The sequence below is a fragment of the Populus nigra genome, chromosome 19, assembly GCF_951802175.1.
Source record: "Populus nigra chromosome 19, ddPopNigr1.1, whole genome shotgun sequence".
Lineage (NCBI taxonomy): Eukaryota > Viridiplantae > Streptophyta > Magnoliopsida > Malpighiales > Salicaceae > Populus > Populus nigra.
Genome location: NC_084870.1, coordinates 5,632,837 through 5,650,565, shown reverse-complemented (window position 1 = coordinate 5,650,565; position 17,729 = coordinate 5,632,837). Strand labels below are relative to the sequence as shown.

General features: G+C 32.8%; 2 protein-coding genes across 3 annotated transcripts; both read right to left on the bottom strand.

The window, feature by feature from the left end:
* Positions 1–2,092: 2,092 nt before the first annotated feature.
* Positions 2,093–5,668, bottom strand: LOC133680359 (zinc finger CCCH domain-containing protein 49-like). Of its 2 annotated transcripts, none has more exons than XM_062103258.1 (5): positions 5,528–5,668; positions 5,158–5,341; positions 4,767–5,036; positions 3,672–3,895; positions 2,093–3,255 (listed from the first exon to the last, which is right to left on the bottom strand). In XM_062103258.1, exons 2-5 carry the CDS (start codon positions 5,260–5,262, stop codon positions 2,259–2,261), a joined length of 1,596 nt encoding a protein of 531 aa, XP_061959242.1. In that variant the 5' UTR covers positions 5,263–5,341; positions 5,528–5,668; the 3' UTR covers positions 2,093–2,258. The 2 variants fall into 2 exon arrangements, with proteins under 2 accessions (XP_061959242.1, XP_061959241.1); XM_062103257.1 differs by having other exon boundaries at positions 5,158–5,308.
* Positions 5,669–10,654: 4,986 nt separating this feature from the next.
* Positions 10,655–13,855, bottom strand: LOC133680267 (zinc finger CCCH domain-containing protein 49-like). The gene is made up of 5 exons (XM_062103094.1): positions 13,717–13,855; positions 13,374–13,524; positions 12,983–13,252; positions 12,426–12,649; positions 10,655–11,812 (listed from the first exon to the last, which is right to left on the bottom strand). Exons 2-5 carry the CDS (start codon positions 13,476–13,478, stop codon positions 10,804–10,806), a joined length of 1,608 nt encoding a protein of 535 aa, XP_061959078.1. The 5' UTR covers positions 13,479–13,524; positions 13,717–13,855; the 3' UTR covers positions 10,655–10,803.
* Positions 13,856–17,729: the final 3,874 nt, after the last annotated feature.

Sequence of the window (17,729 nt, the reverse complement as noted above, 5' to 3'; positions counted from 1 at the left end):
TATACGAAACAAGACATTACCTGGACCTCGACCTCGACAATGATCTAGAGTCAGGCCTGCTGTCTCGCCTGTATGGGGAAGGCGAAAGGGAATACCTTGACCTTCTGGTGTACGACATCTGGACCACATTCAATAAGAAAAACACGGGCATAAATAAACAATTACAAAGAACACACTATCAATAACTAATTACTGAGATCGTAAATTTCCCCATTTCTAAAAGGAATCTTAATATCTTATAATTCAATTAACTGCCATATATAATTTTTTTTTGTGATTTGATTTTAATTTAATAGCGTGCATCGAATTTGATCCATAAATATTGCAGTCTTTTACTAATTAAGAGATCATCTCCTAAGATCCCAATCAATCACTTAATTATCACAAGAAATGCATAACTGATGAAAATCCAAGCAACTAACCCTAATCATGAATAACAATCAAGAACTCAATTAATTACAATCCACGATACTTAATCAGGATTCATGAAAATTGGAAAAAAAGAAATCACAGGATTACAAAAAAAAATCGAAACGATTGAGATGATAGAAGAAACTTACCTTGAGAATAATGAGATTTGAGGCTGTTGATTGTGTTTCTCTTTTTTTTAATGGTTAACAAGAGAAAGATTGCAGTCGTTTTTAAAGAATACGAAAGGGCGAGAAGTTCTCTGCTTAGTATTCAGTATTCTGAGAGAAACAGAAGTTTCTGGAGATGCGGACGTGTCAGCACAGTGCCATCCCGTTTAATTGGGAGCGGATTTTATTAACGTGAAATTGAGACCGCAGAATTAATAAGAATTTGGATAACACGTGTTGGATATCGATTGCTCAGTTGTGAGAGTGCTTGTTTAGAAGAATGATACTAAATTACAGAAAGACCCTTGCTTTTTTTATTTATTCTCTTAACTATCAGGATCATCCCTTAAAATTCTTTTTCGAGGTTTGTTGTTCATACTTCATGGGTATTTGCTTCACCAATTTCTTTTTTACGTGATTGCTCCTGCATGTGATTCTTGTCCATTTCTTTCCTTTATCAATAATCAAAGCTACAAAGATCTCTCCATCCCTCCTCCTCTTTCTTTTTTTCATGATTGTTTAAGAGTTTATTTTAAAATATATTAAAATAATTTATTTTTAATATCATCATATTAAAATAATAAAAAATTAAAAATAATAATTTAAAATTGAGATTATTTGTATCTTTGATATCATAATATCTTTATATCTTTTATATATATATATATATATATATATATATATATATATATATATATATATAGATTTAATTTAGTGTTATAATGCTAGATTTGAGAGATATATTTGCTAGCGCCGCTAAACTATGTGTGTGTGTTACTTTTGAGTCAATTTATATATTAATTAAGATTAAATTTTTCATTATATAGCTTTGAAAGCGCAATCCTTACATCAATTTAGTATATTCAACAATTTAGTATATTCAAATGAATTTTAAAAATTCTCATGGATGCAAACCTTTTAGGCCACTAAGACAACCCTTTGAATTTTAAATTATTAATTATCAAGTATTTATGATTTTGCAAGTAGTATTATCCTGAGAATTTAAAATATTATTCAAAACTGGAAGGTTACGACTTACGAACGGGTGAAGTGTCTTTACCTACTATATTGTGAACATTTAACTTTCTCCTATCATTCCTTGAATTCAACTAGCTTTATTATAATTGTGATCATTACCAATGATCAAGAATAATTTCAATATATAACCAATGTTCAGCTCTAATTTCCATAAATAAGTACATTATCGCATCAGAAAAGAAAAAAAATAATATTTATTTCATAAAACATCGTTTTTAAATGGTAATGGATTATGGATTGACAAGTATCTGTGTTTGAATAACGCAAACTTTTTATAACCGCGTAAAATTGAAGTATACATTATACAACAACGATGTCATGAGAACCTACCTATTTTCAAATTAAATCTTGGCTAGAATGCCCAACTCCCATGAAATCATGGCTAGAAGTTAAATGGCCTTGCCCCATTAATGGGAACCTCGATCACTGATCCTGATCAAACTTGCACATGAATCCTACTAAACAAGGACAAACGCTCCCTATAAATTGCATCATAACTTCTCATAGATAATAGATTCTGATGCAAGTTCTTGCCTTCTTAATCAGATAGTATGTTGAACAAATTACTGCAACCAACAATACAAGCAAGAGAAAACTTAAATCCAAAACGCTTGACGAGAAAGTATATCATCTAAACAAAATTTAAGGTGGGGGCCCTGAGGGTTTAGATTCTTCAGGTTCTCCAGGTCTAGGAGATGGTGGGCCGGAGGCTTTAGACCCAGCAGGTGCTTCAGATCCCTGAGGTGGGGGTCCAGAGGGCGTGGACCCTGAAGGTGCTCGGGATCCCTGAGGTGGGGGCACGGAGGTCATGGACTCTGCAGGTGCAGCCATTGGCGGTGGCACAAGATGCTGATACTGCTGTGTGGATTGCACCACCTGTGGGGGAGGCACAGGAGTGTGATATGGCAGAGGATACTGCTGATACGGTGGCACCGGCAGCATATAACCATATGGTGGATAATGTTGTTGGTGGTATTGTTGTTGGTATTGCACGTGAGGTGGTGGCATACTTTGATATGGATAGTGCTGCCCAAGCTGCTTCTCCAATCCAGATTTATTCTCACCTGATCCTGCAGGCCCATTAGGAGTACCGTCTTGGGATCCAACAAGGGCACCCATTCTTTGAGGATCCATTGACGGGTAAAATGCTCGTTCTTGATGAGGTGGTGGGGGAATATTGAAGTAGTGCATTGGAGGATGTTGGTCCTGGGTGCCGGGTGGATTTAAGTGGTTGTGTTGCTGAGATACAACTGCACGGGGCAACATCCCACTATGGGCCACTGCTGCCTGCTGCCTTGCTTCATCAGAACTTTCCGACTCAGGTTTTGGTGCTTGCGGTCTACCCCACATCAGTTTCAGACGCAGACCCTTGATGACTAGCCTGTTAGAGAGCTCCGCTGCGGCCTTTTCTGCTCCTTCTCTGGTTGTGTAGGTTACAAAAGCAATTGCTCTTTGAGGCACCATTTTTATGGATTCAATTTCGCCATGAGCATAAAATTGATCCCTTAGGTCCTGCTCATTGATCCTCGCATCAAGCCCGCCTACATAGAGCGTTTTAATGCTTTCATCCTCTGGTGGTTCTAATGAAGGCATGTCTCCAGCCTTGTTGAGTAGCTTCATTGCCACAGGATCATTCACTCTTCACGCATTTAGAAAAACAAGTATAAAAATCAGACGAAGTCAAACTTCTAAAAATTCCGGCATCATATGCCTTTGAAATTAGTTTCAGTGGGGATGAATACATGCATGCATGCAGAATCAACTTGTGTGCGGTTTTCAGTTCCATCGTGAGAAGCATTACAAAGTCATCAGCTAAACTAAGTATTATATTATTCGTGCTCATTTAATTGCCCAAAATACAATAATCAACCTAAAGGACCACAAACAAAGAAATCAAATTTGAAACTCAAATAACAATTCAGGAACAGGGGAGCCAAAGGGCAAGAGCTAGCAATCATGAGTGTATACCCCTGCATGCATGCCAGAGATGGAGAGAGGAAAAACATAAATAAAGCTAACTATGCTTGGAGGATGAAATTACAACATTCTACGTACCCATAGTAACGATCTTTAATATTTTGCTGTGACAACTCCCCAGTTATGGGCATCTCATGCCTATAGGGGCATTCGGCACCTCGTGTGCATTCACCACGTGCAAAGAAGCTACAAACATGTGCTCGATTTCTTTTGTAGTATGGTGTTGTTCTTTGAAGCTTCAGAATAGTATCATTTGCTTGAGCCTTTCCATATGAAGACTCGTAATCAATTCCCGCCCTAGCCTGCATCAAGCAAAATCATATCAGCTTCACTTAAGAGAACAACAGAACAGAATTATTGTAACAATCACCATCTCAGTGGAACAACCTTGAATGCATAGCTAACTGAACTGCACACTGATTAGGCTATTAGATAGTTTGAAATCCATAACTACAATAGGAGGGAGACAGGATCAAAGGACCTCCTTGGTTATAAAATGAAGGATCAAAGGTACAGATAAAGGTTTTGGTATGTAACTATAATTTTAGTAATCGTACTTATGTGAATCGAATAACTTGCATTAATTGTAGTTAAATAAAATAATTTAGATACATAATTTTCATTGCACAATAACTCACATTGTTAAGTATCTGCAAGTGTAACATCAAGTATTATGTTTACATTATCATTTTATTTAAAGATAAAAGGCCTGCCAAGTTTCATCTAAAACATATTAGTCTAATGTGAATCTCAGCATCTAGTTCATATAAAACATGCTCAGTAGTTCATATAAAACACGACTCTTAAATAAAAAGTACCAGTACAAATAAAAATGGGAAATTGATATCTTTCACTGCTATTATATGGTTTATGCAATATGATTCATTCATAAGAAAAAAAGACATCCCATGGCAACAAGCATGCTGCAAATAACAAATGCGGGTTTCATATATAGTAGCTGCATCATCAGTTCATTCTAACAACTACATGTCAAAATTACAACAAACAGCCACTAGAAAGTAAACATTTACTTGGAAATCATCAGTTACCCAGTAATGGTGATACCCTAAGAACCGGAGAATTCCAACACACAACACAGTAAATAGCTTCACATCACATACAGCCAAAAAAGCAACTAAAACATACTAGAGTTAAAACATGAAACAAACATACCCTTCGGTCATGCTCCTCGGCAAAATACTCTCTATTCACATCACTCTTTGGAATAGCATCATTGGAATTTATACTGAGAGCAGTATCACGAACTTGAACAGGCAAACCATACTCTAGATCCAAAAGGCAGACTTGACAAACATTTTTCAACTTACTGCAAGTCTGGCAAACTTCAGTCTTTTTAAATCTCGCATCCCTACCAGGCCTCCACCTAAACACTGTAAATGGTCGAGTACATATCTTGCATTCCTTATCGAAGTCAGCTCTGGTCTGCATCCCAGCAAGTACATACAACCGCAAAGGAACAAATCATATAAGTATCCACACAGCACAGCCAAACCCCCTCCCCCCCAAAAACACCCAACTTGGAACAAGGATTAATATTGCATACCATTCTGACATAGGGATTGTCACCTAAGCAAGACTCGCAAATGATAGGAAAGTCAGACCGTTCCCATCCGTCAGCCTCCGGGTCTTTTAACAACCTGTGCGCCATTCCCTTTTTTCTTCTAGGTCAAACACACACTTCACTGCCCTAATCTCTGCGATGTATACCAGAAATTGTTGTTATACTTCTGGTCACACAAATCAAAATATTGTAAATTCAATTCTCAAAATATATATATATATATATATAAAAACAAAACAAAACACAGGTAATTAATTCAGGCTTAACCTAATGACATAATCTCAAAAGCAATTACAAAACCCCTTTTGAAGCATTAAAAACAACGTTGCTAGAAAAGGAGAAGAAATCTTACCCTAAAAAGCCGGAATCTGGCGTGTTCAGATTTTCCTGTGATGAATAAACCAACAGTTATTTATCTTCTTCAAGAATCCGACAATCAATTTGGATTTTAGAATCTAGGGCAGGATGTTCTTTAAATTGTTAAAGAGGAAGAGTGGATTAACTCCAGGCTTTTGTATATATATGGTGTCGGCCCAGACTGACCGTGTTTAGGCTTGCCTTTGTTGACTGGTTTGACAAGTAAGTCCATGGGCTTACGTACTATGGGTTTTTCAAGGTGTTTAAAGATAAATACGCGTAGGCCCAAAAGAAAAGGAATGAAAATAAATTATATAGTTTATTCTATATGAGTTTTGAAAAAATATAATTTGAATTCTAAACTTTGTCGTCAGTATGATAGTTTACATTCGCTTCCCATACTGTCGAGAAATGTCAATAAAAATTATTTAATTATTTATAAAATTATCATTATATTTTATTTAATAACTAAATAATCTTTACAATTTTAAAATTATAAATTACAAAATAGCCATTTAATTTAAAAAAAATTGAGCCCTTTTCTCCTTTACCCTAGCCCCGCGTTTCTCTTACAGAATTGATTTGATTGATTTTAGACAATTCCAAACCTAGACCTCCAACGAAACCCAAATTAAATTGATTTTAGACGGTCACCAACAAGATACTCGGCAGGTCCCAGGAAATCTTTCAAGGTTTCACAGAGAATTGAAAAGTGTATTACTCGGATATCATATTCTTCTGCAATATCAAAAACCCAATGAAAACAAAAATCACTAATTATCCAATTGGATGATTTCTCGGCGACAAACTGCTTGAAGGGGTGCTTCAAGAGATCACAGGCAAACTTAACACCAAAGATTGCAGATGAGGTTCCAGACATTTTATCAGGGGTGCTGAGCGTGGTGGGAGTTGATACGAGAGAGACATGGACTCTAGCTTTGGCTAAAGCTTTGGAGAAATGGAAATATGACAACATGTGGCCAAAGGCCGAAAATATTCACAGGTGCTTTCCAAGTCCCTTGCTAAAAAGAAGAAGGACCCAGTTCATTGATCTGCTCTAAAATTGCTTCTGCCTTTTTTTTTCTTCACTAAGCCTTTTTTTTACTTGCTGCTCTGTTTGATAAAATGCCAATACAAACATGATAGAATACGAGTCCCATTCTCTATGTATTCATAAATAAATAAAAAATTAATTTTGTTTGGCAAAGATATGGAAAATAGATTTCTTGTTGTTGTTAAAGAGAAAAGGAGATGGGAAACGGATTTAAATCGATAGCTTTTAATCAAATTCGTGATGGTTATAATATATATGAGGGTATTTTAAATTTTTTTATTGCTGCTTTTTTTATATAGTTTTTATGAATGAATTATTTTTTTCATATAACGAAATAAACATTTTAAGGACATGATTTTTGTTTTTTTGTTTGAAACTTGTGTTTAATTTTTTAAAAAAAAATTAGAAGGTGATGATAGTGATGATGGTGGTGGTAAAAAAAAAAAAAGAATAAAAGGAGTTGTTGTTGTTTTGCCTCAAATAATAAAATTTTCTCCCTTCTTTATATAAATTATTAAATTTATTGCGAGTACTTATATTAATTATCTTAAGTTTTTATTATAAAAAAATAATATTGATAGGAAAAGATATTTTTTGTTGAAATAAAAATATATATTTAAATAAGGAATGTGGACTTCTACTTAAGAAACACATTTCTTATTTGAAAGTTAAATCCTCAAAATTCATACAACTATTTTTTTAATTTTTATAAAATTAAATAACAATTAATTTTGAAATTTGCCATGCGTCATGTCGTGTGGACGTAAAATCTAGTTAACCAAAACTCTAAAACGCATTGTTAATTCATTGTAGCAATAGACTCAGTTCATTATGGATTGTTACAGTAAATTTACTTTTGTGCCCCTCGTGGAAAAGTTAGAAGGTTAGTGCATGTGGGTATTTTGGTCCTTTTACGTTGACCTATTAGTCATTAAAAGATTGAACATGAGTATTATTGTCTTTGCATATTATTTTGTACAGTAAAAATACACTTTTGCCTTCAGGGTCAATGAAATTTAAACTCGTTGACCAAGGGTGTTTCTAACTTTGCACAAACTTGAAAATCAATAAAATATATATTTGCCCGTATACAAGATAAAACAACTTCTATGCATACAGGGGTATTTTGATATTTTGATATTGGTTTTATTTGTTATTTCCAAGATTATGAGGGTTTTTTTATAATAATTTAATCTTATTTTTAATATTAAATAATGAAGAGTTGTTGGTGCGTATTTTTCACGCAATAAACTGCATTTGCACTTTTTCAATGTCGCATGCGACACCATTGTTTATCCAAAAATGGCCTTTCTTCATGTCACTAGAAGCGCCGTCATGTGATCTTTCTCCCGGTGTAGAGAGTGTCAGTGGTAATCCGGCAGTGTGTCACCGGTGGTCGTTTTTTCTTTTTCTTGCATGTTTTTCTCTCTCTTCTAGTTAAAGTGTATATTTGTCCTTTTTATTTTTTATTTTTTATTTTTCAATTTAAGTACTTGTGTTTTTTATTGTTTATTTTAATCCTTAACTCTTTTAGAAAAGTTTTTTATGTTTTCAATCTAGCCATTACAATTGATCATATACTAGTTTCACCAATTCGGTCCTTATTTTTTTGATTTGTCATTGTTATCCTTGAATCTTTTGTTAAAGTTTTATTAGTGTTTAATTTCACCATTAAATCAAAGTTTATGTTGGGTTTTTTTTTCAATCCGGCTTTCATTTTTTTGATTTATTTTTTTCTTTTTGTTTATTATTGTTTTCCTTTTGATTTATCCCTGCAGTTTAATTTTAAATGCCCTCGAATTTAATTTTATTTTGGTTTTTACCCTTAATTTTTAATTAAATTTTTATGATTGATTTTTTTTCTGGATACATCCTTAGGTGTTTGATTTATTTGGGATTAAATTTCATGGATTTTTCATTTGCAATGCTTCCAATCTAATGACATGGATCACAAGTTTTAAGTGTTAATACGGTTAGGATTTCTTTTTTCCCTTATTATTTTTTGCGATTTTATCATTCTATAATTTTTTTTAAAAAAAATATTTTATGGTCACCTTCATATTGCTTTCTATTAATGTGTCTCTATCCCATTACTTAAAGCACGAGTTCTGAAAGTTATTCTTGGATAAAAGTATTTTTTGTTTTAAAGCTATTTTGTTTTGTGTTTAATTTTTGTTTATTTTTTATTTTACTTTATACAATTAGGTTTTGTTTTGTATAAAAAATAGGTATTTTGAAATAATATTCCGTATATTCTCGGCCATGCATATTTGTTGTCCTTTTATTTTATTCACTTTGTTTCATATGTGTTTTTATTTTTATTATCTTTTATTGATTGTTATGAACAAATTTAATGAACACGAATAAGTAAATGTCTTATTTTGCTATATCAAATATCTTAATTTATATTTATATTTATCTCTTATTTTTCTCTGTTTCTGTTTTAGTTATTATTAACAAAAAAAATAATTTATTTACAGAGATGATTATTAGATTTTTAGATAAAATTTTTTATTTCATTTATAATTTATATCATGAAAAAAAAATGAATGTAGATAGTCTGTATGCTCAAGTTTTTTTAGAAAGAAAAATTATAACCCGTTATGGAGCATATATCAAATCAAATTTTTAATTGCCCTATAATTAATGTTTTTTTTCACTCTTATTTTTTGAATCATTTGTGTAATTTATTTATTTTTTTAATTTTATTTTTCAACATTTGATTTGTTAAAGATTTGATTTCATACGATCTTATCACTCTGCATTTATTTATTTTTAATATTGTTTTTTTAAAACATGTTTTGTTTTTCAAGATGATATGCTAATTTATTTAGAATTTTTTGTATTTTACACAAATGAAGTTGATTTTTAAAAATAAAAAAATATTTATTTTTAAATAATATTGTTGATGTGTTTGATTTTGCATAATAATTTTTTTAGCATGAGTTTATTTATCAGTTTTATTTGTGTTTATCTTTTAAGTCACGAGTTCTTTAAGTTGTGGATTTATCTTTTATTGATTTTAATAAAAAGTTCAGTAAAAATAATCAGGTGAATATTTTATTTTTAATGATTAAATATCTTAATTTATATCTTTTAATTTTATCAATTTTTCTTTTGGTTATTGTTGACAATTTATTTTTTTCATTTAATTACATAAATGATTATTACTTTTTAATTTATACTTTAATTTTTTTTATGTTAAAAAATATATTGAAGGAGCATGCATAACTAATATTTTTTTTAAAATAATTATTACTCATAACAAAACCCGACTTAGATGGCTAGTTTACTCTAAGACGTGTTTAGTGCAGGATGAACAAGTTTAAAGCTTTTATTTTCAAGAAACAGTTGAGGGCTAAATTTTTTTGTATGTGCAGTAAGGATATTCGAGAATCTGGATCAACTAAGACTAAATCTGTTACTAAACCATTTTAAAAACGCACCCTCGAATCATTCTGGTATATTCAAATGATACATGTTCTTAAATTTAAATAAATTTCAAAAATCTAGAATGAAGCAAAACTTCTTACTCACCAAGCCAGCCCTTTAAACTATTAATTATTTATGATTCAGCAAGGTGGATTATCCTGAAAATTAAAAGAATAGTGTTCAAATTGTAAGATTACAAACGGGAGAAGCTTCTTTACTTGCAGTATTGTGAATATTTATCTTACTCCTATCATTTTTTTTTTTTAATTTAACTAATTTAATTATAACTGTGATGATCACCGATGATCAAGAATAATTTCAACATATAACAAATGATCAAGCATGATTTCCATACATAAGCACCTTATCACATCAGAAAAGAAAAGAACAACATTTATTTCATAAAAGTTAAAACATCATTTTTAAAGAACAATATTTATCATCCGTGCTTGAATAACGCAAACTTTTTATTACTGCGTAAAATTGAAGTTAACATTAAACGACCACGATGTCATGAGAACCTATACTATTTTAAAATTAAACCTTGGCTAGAATGCCTAACTCCCATGAAATCTTGGCTGGACGTTAATGGGAACCTCGATCACTGATCCTGATCAAACTTGCACATGACGCCTGTTAAACAAGGACAAACGCTCCCTATAAATTGCATTACAACTTCTCATGGATCATAGATTCTGATGCAAGTTCTTGCCTTCTTAATCAGATAGTATGTTGAACAAATTACAGCAACCAACAATACAAGCACAAGAAAACTTAAACACCATTCAAGGTAAGGGCCCTGAGGGTTTAGATTCTTCAGGTTCTCCAGGTCTCGGAGATGGTGGGCTGGAGCGTTTGGACACTGCAGGTGCTTCAGATCCCTGAGATGAGGGCTCGGAGGGCATGGACCCTGCAGGATCTCGGGATCCCTGAGTTGGGGGCGCGGAGGTCATGGACTCTGCAGGTGCAGCCATTGGCGGTGGCACAAGATGCTGATACTGCTGTGTGGATTGCACCACCTGTTGGGGAGGCACAGGAGTGTGATATGGCAGAGGATACTGCTGATATGGTGGCACTGGCGGCATATAACCATATGGTGGATAATGTTGTTGTTGGTATTGTTGTTGGTGTTGTTGTTGGTATTGCACGTGAGGTGGTGGCATACTTTGATATGGATAGTGCTGCCCAAGCTGCTTCTCCAATCCAGATTTATTCTCACCTGATCCCGCAGGCCCATTAGGAGCACCGTCTTGGGATCCAACAAGGGCACCCATTCTTTGAGGATCCATTGACGGGTAAAATGCTCGTTCTTGCTGAGGTGGTGGGGGAATATTGAAGTAGTGCATTGGAGGATGTTGGTCTTGGGTGCCGGGTGGATTTAAGTGGTTGTGTTGCTGAGATACAACTGCACGGGGCAACATCCCACTATGGGCCATTGCTGCCTGCTGCCTTGCTTCATCAGAACTTTCCGACTCAGGTTTTGGTGCTTGCGGTCTACCCCACATCAGTTTCAGACGCAGACCCTTGATGACTAGCCTGTTAGAGAGCTCCGCTGCGGCCTTTTCTGCTCCTTCTCTGGTTGTGTAGGTTACAAAAGCAATTGCTCTTTGAGGCACCATTTTTATGGATTCAATTTCGCCATGAGCATAAAATTGATCCCTTAGGTCCTGCTCACTGATCCTCGCATCAAGCCCGCCTACATAGAGCGTTTTAATGCTTTCATCCTCTGGTGGTTCTAATGATGGCATGTCTCCAGCCTTGTTGAGTAGCTTCATTGCCACAGGATCATTCACTCTTCACGCATTTAGAAAAACAAGTATAAAAATCAGACGAAGTCAAACTTCTAAAAATTCAGAAATCATATGCCTTTGTACTTGGTTTCAGTGGGGATGAATACATGCATGCATGAAGAATCACCTTGTGTGTGGTCATTGACACTACAAAAACTGTTTTTGACATTCACAAGTTTGAAGTTCATGGGCAATTGAGTTAAAGATACATCAAAAAGCTGCATTTGTTGAGTAGAGGTGGATTTTTCAGTTCGATTGTGAGAAGCGTTACAAAGTCATCAGCTAAACTAAGTATTATATCATACGTGCTCATATAATTGCCCAAAATACAAAATCAGCCTAAAGGACCACAAAAAAAGAAATCAACTTTGAAACTTAAAGTGAATCCAAAAGTGATAATGAAGTTGATGCCGATTGTAAAATATGTTATTAAGCACTTTTAGCACCATTTCATGATCTTAAATAGCAATTTAGGAACAGGAGAGAAAAGAGGCAAGAGCTAGTAAACGTGAGAGTTTATGCCCCTGCATGCATTCGAGAGATGGAGAGAGGGAGAGAGGAAAAACATAAATAAAGCTAATTATGCTTGGAGGATGAAATTACAACATTCTACTTACCCATAATAACGATCTTTAATATTTTGTTGTGACAACTCCCCAGTTATGGGCATCTCATGCCTATAGGGGCACTCGGCACCTCGTGTGCATTCACCACGTGCAAAGAAGCTACAAACATGTGCTCGATTTCTTTTGTAGTATGGTGTTGTTCTTTGAAGCTTCAGAATAGTATCATTTGCTTGAGCCTTTCCATATGAAGACTCATAATCAATACCCGCCCTAGCCTGCATCAAGCAAAATCATATCAGTTTCAGCATAAGAGAACAACAGAACGGAATTAGTGCAACAATCACCACCTCAGTGGAACAACCTTGAATGCATATCTAACTGGACCGCACACTGATTACGCTATTCACTAGTTTGAAATTCATAACTACCAATTACAACAAACAGCCACTAGAAAGTAAACATTTACTTGGAAATCATTGGTTACCCAGTAATGGTGATACCCTAAAAACCGGAGAATTCCAACACACAACACAGTAAATAGCTTCACATCACATACAGCCAAAAAAGCAACTAAAACATACTAGAGTTAAAACATGAAACAAACATACCCTTCGGTCATGCTCCTCGGCAAAATACTCTCTATTCACATCACTCTTTGGAATAGCATCATTGGAATTTATACTGAGAGCAGTATCGCGAACTTGAACAGGCAAACCATACTCTAGATCCAAAAGGCAGACTTGACAAACATTTTTCAACTTACTGCAAGTCTGGCAAACTTCAGTCTTTTTAAATCTCGCATCCCTGCCAGGCCTCCACCTAAACACTGTAAATGGTCGAGTACATATCTTGCATTCCTTATCGAAGTCAGCTCTGGTCTGCATCCCAGCAAGCACATACAACCGCAAAGGAACAAATCATATAAATATCCACACAGAACAGCCAAACCCCCTCCCCCCCAAAAAAACCCAACTTGGAACAAGGATTAATATTGCATACCATTCTGACATAGGGATTGTCACCTAAGCAAGACTCGCAAATGATAGGAAAGTCAGACCGTTCCCATCCGTCAGCCTCCGGGTCTTTTAACAACCTGTGCGCCATTCCCTTTTTTCTTCTAGGTCAAACACACACTTCACTGCCCTAATCTCTGCGATGGATACCAGAAATTGTTGTTATACTTCTGGTCACACAAATCAAAATAGTGCAAATTCAATTCTAAAAATAAAAATACAAGTAATTAATTCAGGCTAACCAAATCACATAAACTCAAAAGTAATTACAAAACCCCTTTTGAAGCATTAAAAACATCGTTGCAAGAAAAAAGAAGAAGAAATCTTACACTACGAAGCCGGATTCAGGCGTGTTCAGATTTTCCTGTGATGAATAAAGCAACTGTTATTTATCTTCTTCGCCTTCGCCAATCCGACACTGGATTGGATTTTAGAATCTAGGGTAGGGCGTATAAATTTTTGTAAGGAGGAAAAGTGGATTAACTCCAGGCTTTTATATTTATGGATACACGGTTTCGGTCCAGACTGACCGCGTTCAGGCTTGCCTCAGTTTGACTGTTTGACAAGTAAGCCCATGGGCTTGCGTACCGTGGGTTTTTCTAGGTGCTTCTAGGTGAATTACGCATAAGCACAAAAGAAAAGGAATGAAAATAAAGGAAAATATATAATATGGGGGTAATAAAATAAAATGAATTTGATTGTTCTATAATTGAATGTAAATTATTTTGTAAGATTAATTTTTTTAAATTAAAAGTATGCAAAAAAAGAGTGGATATTTTTTAAAATTAGCGTTTCCATTTAAATTTGGATAAATTATATATAAAAATATATTAATTTACCTCGAGGAAATATGTCAACAATTAATCTTCATGTCAAATAAATAAATAAATATATCTTAATGTGTTTCTATTCACATGAACAACAAAGAAATTTCTATTGTCTAGAATAGTAGCAGATCAGTTTAGCAAGATGGAAGTTCAATCGATCCCTCCAAATTGTCGCAAAAAGATTATACTTTTACACAGGCAAAAAAGGGAACTTTTTTTATTTTAAATTAATTTATATATATTTTGATTTTTTATTTGATAATATTAAAAATAAAATTTTAAAAATAAAAATATTATTTTAACATATTTTCAACTGAAAAAACCAAATAAAATTTTAATTAATCCTTGTTAATTCCATGCTGCCTTCTTTTTTTCTTTTTGTGTCGTTGAGGTTTGGGCTTTCAGGTTGGCCGACGCATACAGCGTCTTTTTGCCATGACCACCGCAGCTTCATCCTCGGAACCTTTATCACTAGCTTGTCAGCAAGCTGCTCTGCAGCCTTCTCTGCTCCTTCTCTGGTCGTGTAGGTTACAAAAGCAATTGCTCGGTGAGGCACCATTTTTATGGATTCGATTTCGCCGTGGGCATAAAAGTGGTCGCTTAGATGCTGCTCGCTGATCCTCGCATCGAGCCCTCCAACATAGAGCGCTTTCATCCTCGTGGGGGGGAGGGGGGGGGGCGTTCTAGTTAAGGCATTGCACCAGCCTTGCTGAGTAGCTTCAGTGCCACTGGATGATCTGGATCATTCTCTCTACAAATACAGAAAAAAGAAAACAAAAGGGTGTAGGGTTGAGTCGAAGTCATACACTTGTGTGCTTGCTTGGGTGGTGGGTAAATAGGTTATAGGTGCGCACGGTTGCCAGGTGGCCTTTTTAACAACGTTCTATGGCAAATATTGGCAACAAAAAAATTATTTTGACATTAGCAAGATCGAAGTTCTTGGGCAATCTCAGAGTTACGTCATCACAAGCAATATTTCTAAAACAGGAGGAGAGATTCGGGTTCTAAAACACGAAAATCGTTAGGAGCATTATATATAGTGATCATTTAAACTAAGTATTGGTATTTTTGAGTTACAAAAATATTTTTAAAAAATTATTTTAAATTATTTTTTTATTTTTAAATTATTTTAATGTGTTGATGTTAAAAATAATTTTTAAAAAATATATATATTAATATATTTCTAAATAAAAAAAATATTTTATAAAATAATCAATACTACATTCTCATACACCCACTAAATGGCATTATATTCCAACTCACACATGCTCTGTTATAAAAAAAAAAATTGCTGCATATGAGTGACCAGAATACAGCAATCAGCCTAAAAGGACAGCAAACAAAGAAATTCAATTTGATCTTTGAAACAATAAATATACTCCACGTTATCCAAATTGGAAATAATGATGAGCTAAATTAAAAAATAAATAAAATAAAAAACAGATAATAAAAAAATAATAATGAACACTAAATTTGATTAAAAAAATGAAATGAAATGAAATGCAAAGGAATGAATTTTAACAAATAAATCAAGAAGATGATAAAAAAAAACTAAAAAATACCATTAAAAATAAAGATCAAATTAAATATAAAAATTAAACAAAATAAAATATTAAATGATGAAATTAAAAAAAAATAATTTTAAAAAACATTAAAAACAAAACAAGTAATAATATAAATAATATAAATATAAATTAATATAAATATAAACTCACAAGGAATGAATTTTAACAAATAAATCAAGAAGATGATAAAAAAAAAACTAAAAAATACCATTAAAAATAAAGATCAAATTAAATATAAAAATTAAACAAAATAAAATATTAAATGATGAAATTAAAAAAATTTAATTTTAAAAAACATTAAAAACAAAACAAGTAATAATAAAAATAATAAAAATATAAATTAATATAAATATAAACTCACAAGATATATTTAATTTTTTGAAAGGATTGGTTCAAAATTCGAGACAATAAAAGAGAAAAAAATATATTGGAACTCGACCACTTCTTTCGAGTCATTACTCTTCCATCTTTGTCATGAAATGGGGCAGTTGTCCTCTAGAGAAGTCATAAGCGCCACATAAAAAGTGTGAGTGTCTTTCATTTGATGGCGCGTGCCATAAAGACATTGACATTTTTATTTTTGTAATTGTTAAAAGGCTGAATTGCCTTTCATTTAAGTTAATTATAACTAAAATATTATGATAAAAATACAAAAAAAATCCATGGACACAAGTTTTTTTTTAAGAGTAACGTAGTAATTTCATTATATAATCAAAGCGTTAAAAAGATTAAGAAACCCTTGAACCCTAGTTTTTATCTTATTGTTTTTAATAATATTTAAGTCATTTCACTATTTATCTATAAATGTTAAAAGACCAATTTATTACTAATAAATTTAATAATAATAAATGAACTATATGAAAAAAATCTTTTACCAATTAGCTAGCTGATTTTGTTTAAAAAAGAGTAAACATGACAGTTTTAAGGTTTTTATTTTTGAGATAGTTTATGTGATTGTGGTTTGAAAAAAATAAATTTTTAAAAAAATATGATTAACTGAAGTTAGTTGAATTTAGCGAGTGTTTGTTTCCGTGATTGTTTATGCTTTTGAAACAAATCACGAGAAAAAATGGTTTTGTAACAATTAAAACGACATTTATTGTTCATAAATCATACGGTAATTTGCGTTTGAGACATAGGGGGAAGGAAAGCAACTCTTTGCCGTTTCTTGCGCGGAGGAATCATATGAACAATGTAGCCATGCTCCACTGTTCTTGCCGAACCGGGTCCGATCCAAAGTTAAAAATGTTGAACCGAGTTCGACCTAGTAAAATAATAAAAAAAAAATATTTTTTATTTTTAATTGTGTTTTATTCGAAAAACTAGTGTTTAACATTATTTAATGACACTACATAAATTAGAGAGGGATCACTTGATGATGTAACATTTGCAAAATTTGATTACAATCTCAATTTTGTTCATGATTATATTTTACCTGATATTGCTGTGCACTTAGAAAACTAAGAAAACTGTGGTTCTTGTCAATTGTATTTCATACGTGATGGAATTGTAAATAGTTAAATGAAACAATAAAAAATATTTTATATAAAGTATTATTTTATTTCATGATATAGTAGTAATAATTAAATTTACAAAAAACCATCAATATATATATATATATATATATATATATATATATATATATATATATATATAACCTCAATTTTAAAAGCATTCTTAACCAAACACATTAAACTACGTTTTATTCAACTTCAATTTCAACCACAGTTTTAACCAAACATACATAAAATTAACCCCAAACAAAAGTATTTTTTATAAAACAACTCTTTTCAAACCACAACCACAAAAGCTACCACAATATCAAACAGACTAACGTGGTAAAAATTACAGTTAAAGTTTATGTGCGGCAAAAAACTTGTATAAAATATAATGTGGTAAAAAATATGGTTGAAGTTTATGTGCAGTAAAAAACATGTACTAAAATGTTTA

Coding starts and splice junctions, on each gene's coding strand:
- LOC133680359 (XM_062103258.1), bottom strand. CDS start 5,262: ATGGCGCACAGGTTGTTAAAAGACCCGGAGGCTGACGGATGGGAACGG. Junction 3,896..4,766: donor CCGAGGAGCATGACCGAAGG/GTATGTTTGTTT, acceptor TGCTTGATGCAG/GCTAGGGCGGGAATTGATTA. Junction 3,256..3,671: donor ATTAAAGATCGTTACTATGG/GTACGTAGAATG, acceptor AAATGCGTGAAG/AGTGAATGATCCTGTGGCAA.
- LOC133680267 (XM_062103094.1), bottom strand. CDS start 13,478: ATGGCGCACAGGTTGTTAAAAGACCCGGAGGCTGACGGATGGGAACGG. Junction 12,650..12,982: donor CCGAGGAGCATGACCGAAGG/GTATGTTTGTTT, acceptor TGCTTGATGCAG/GCTAGGGCGGGTATTGATTA. Junction 11,813..12,425: donor ATTAAAGATCGTTATTATGG/GTAAGTAGAATG, acceptor AAATGCGTGAAG/AGTGAATGATCCTGTGGCAA.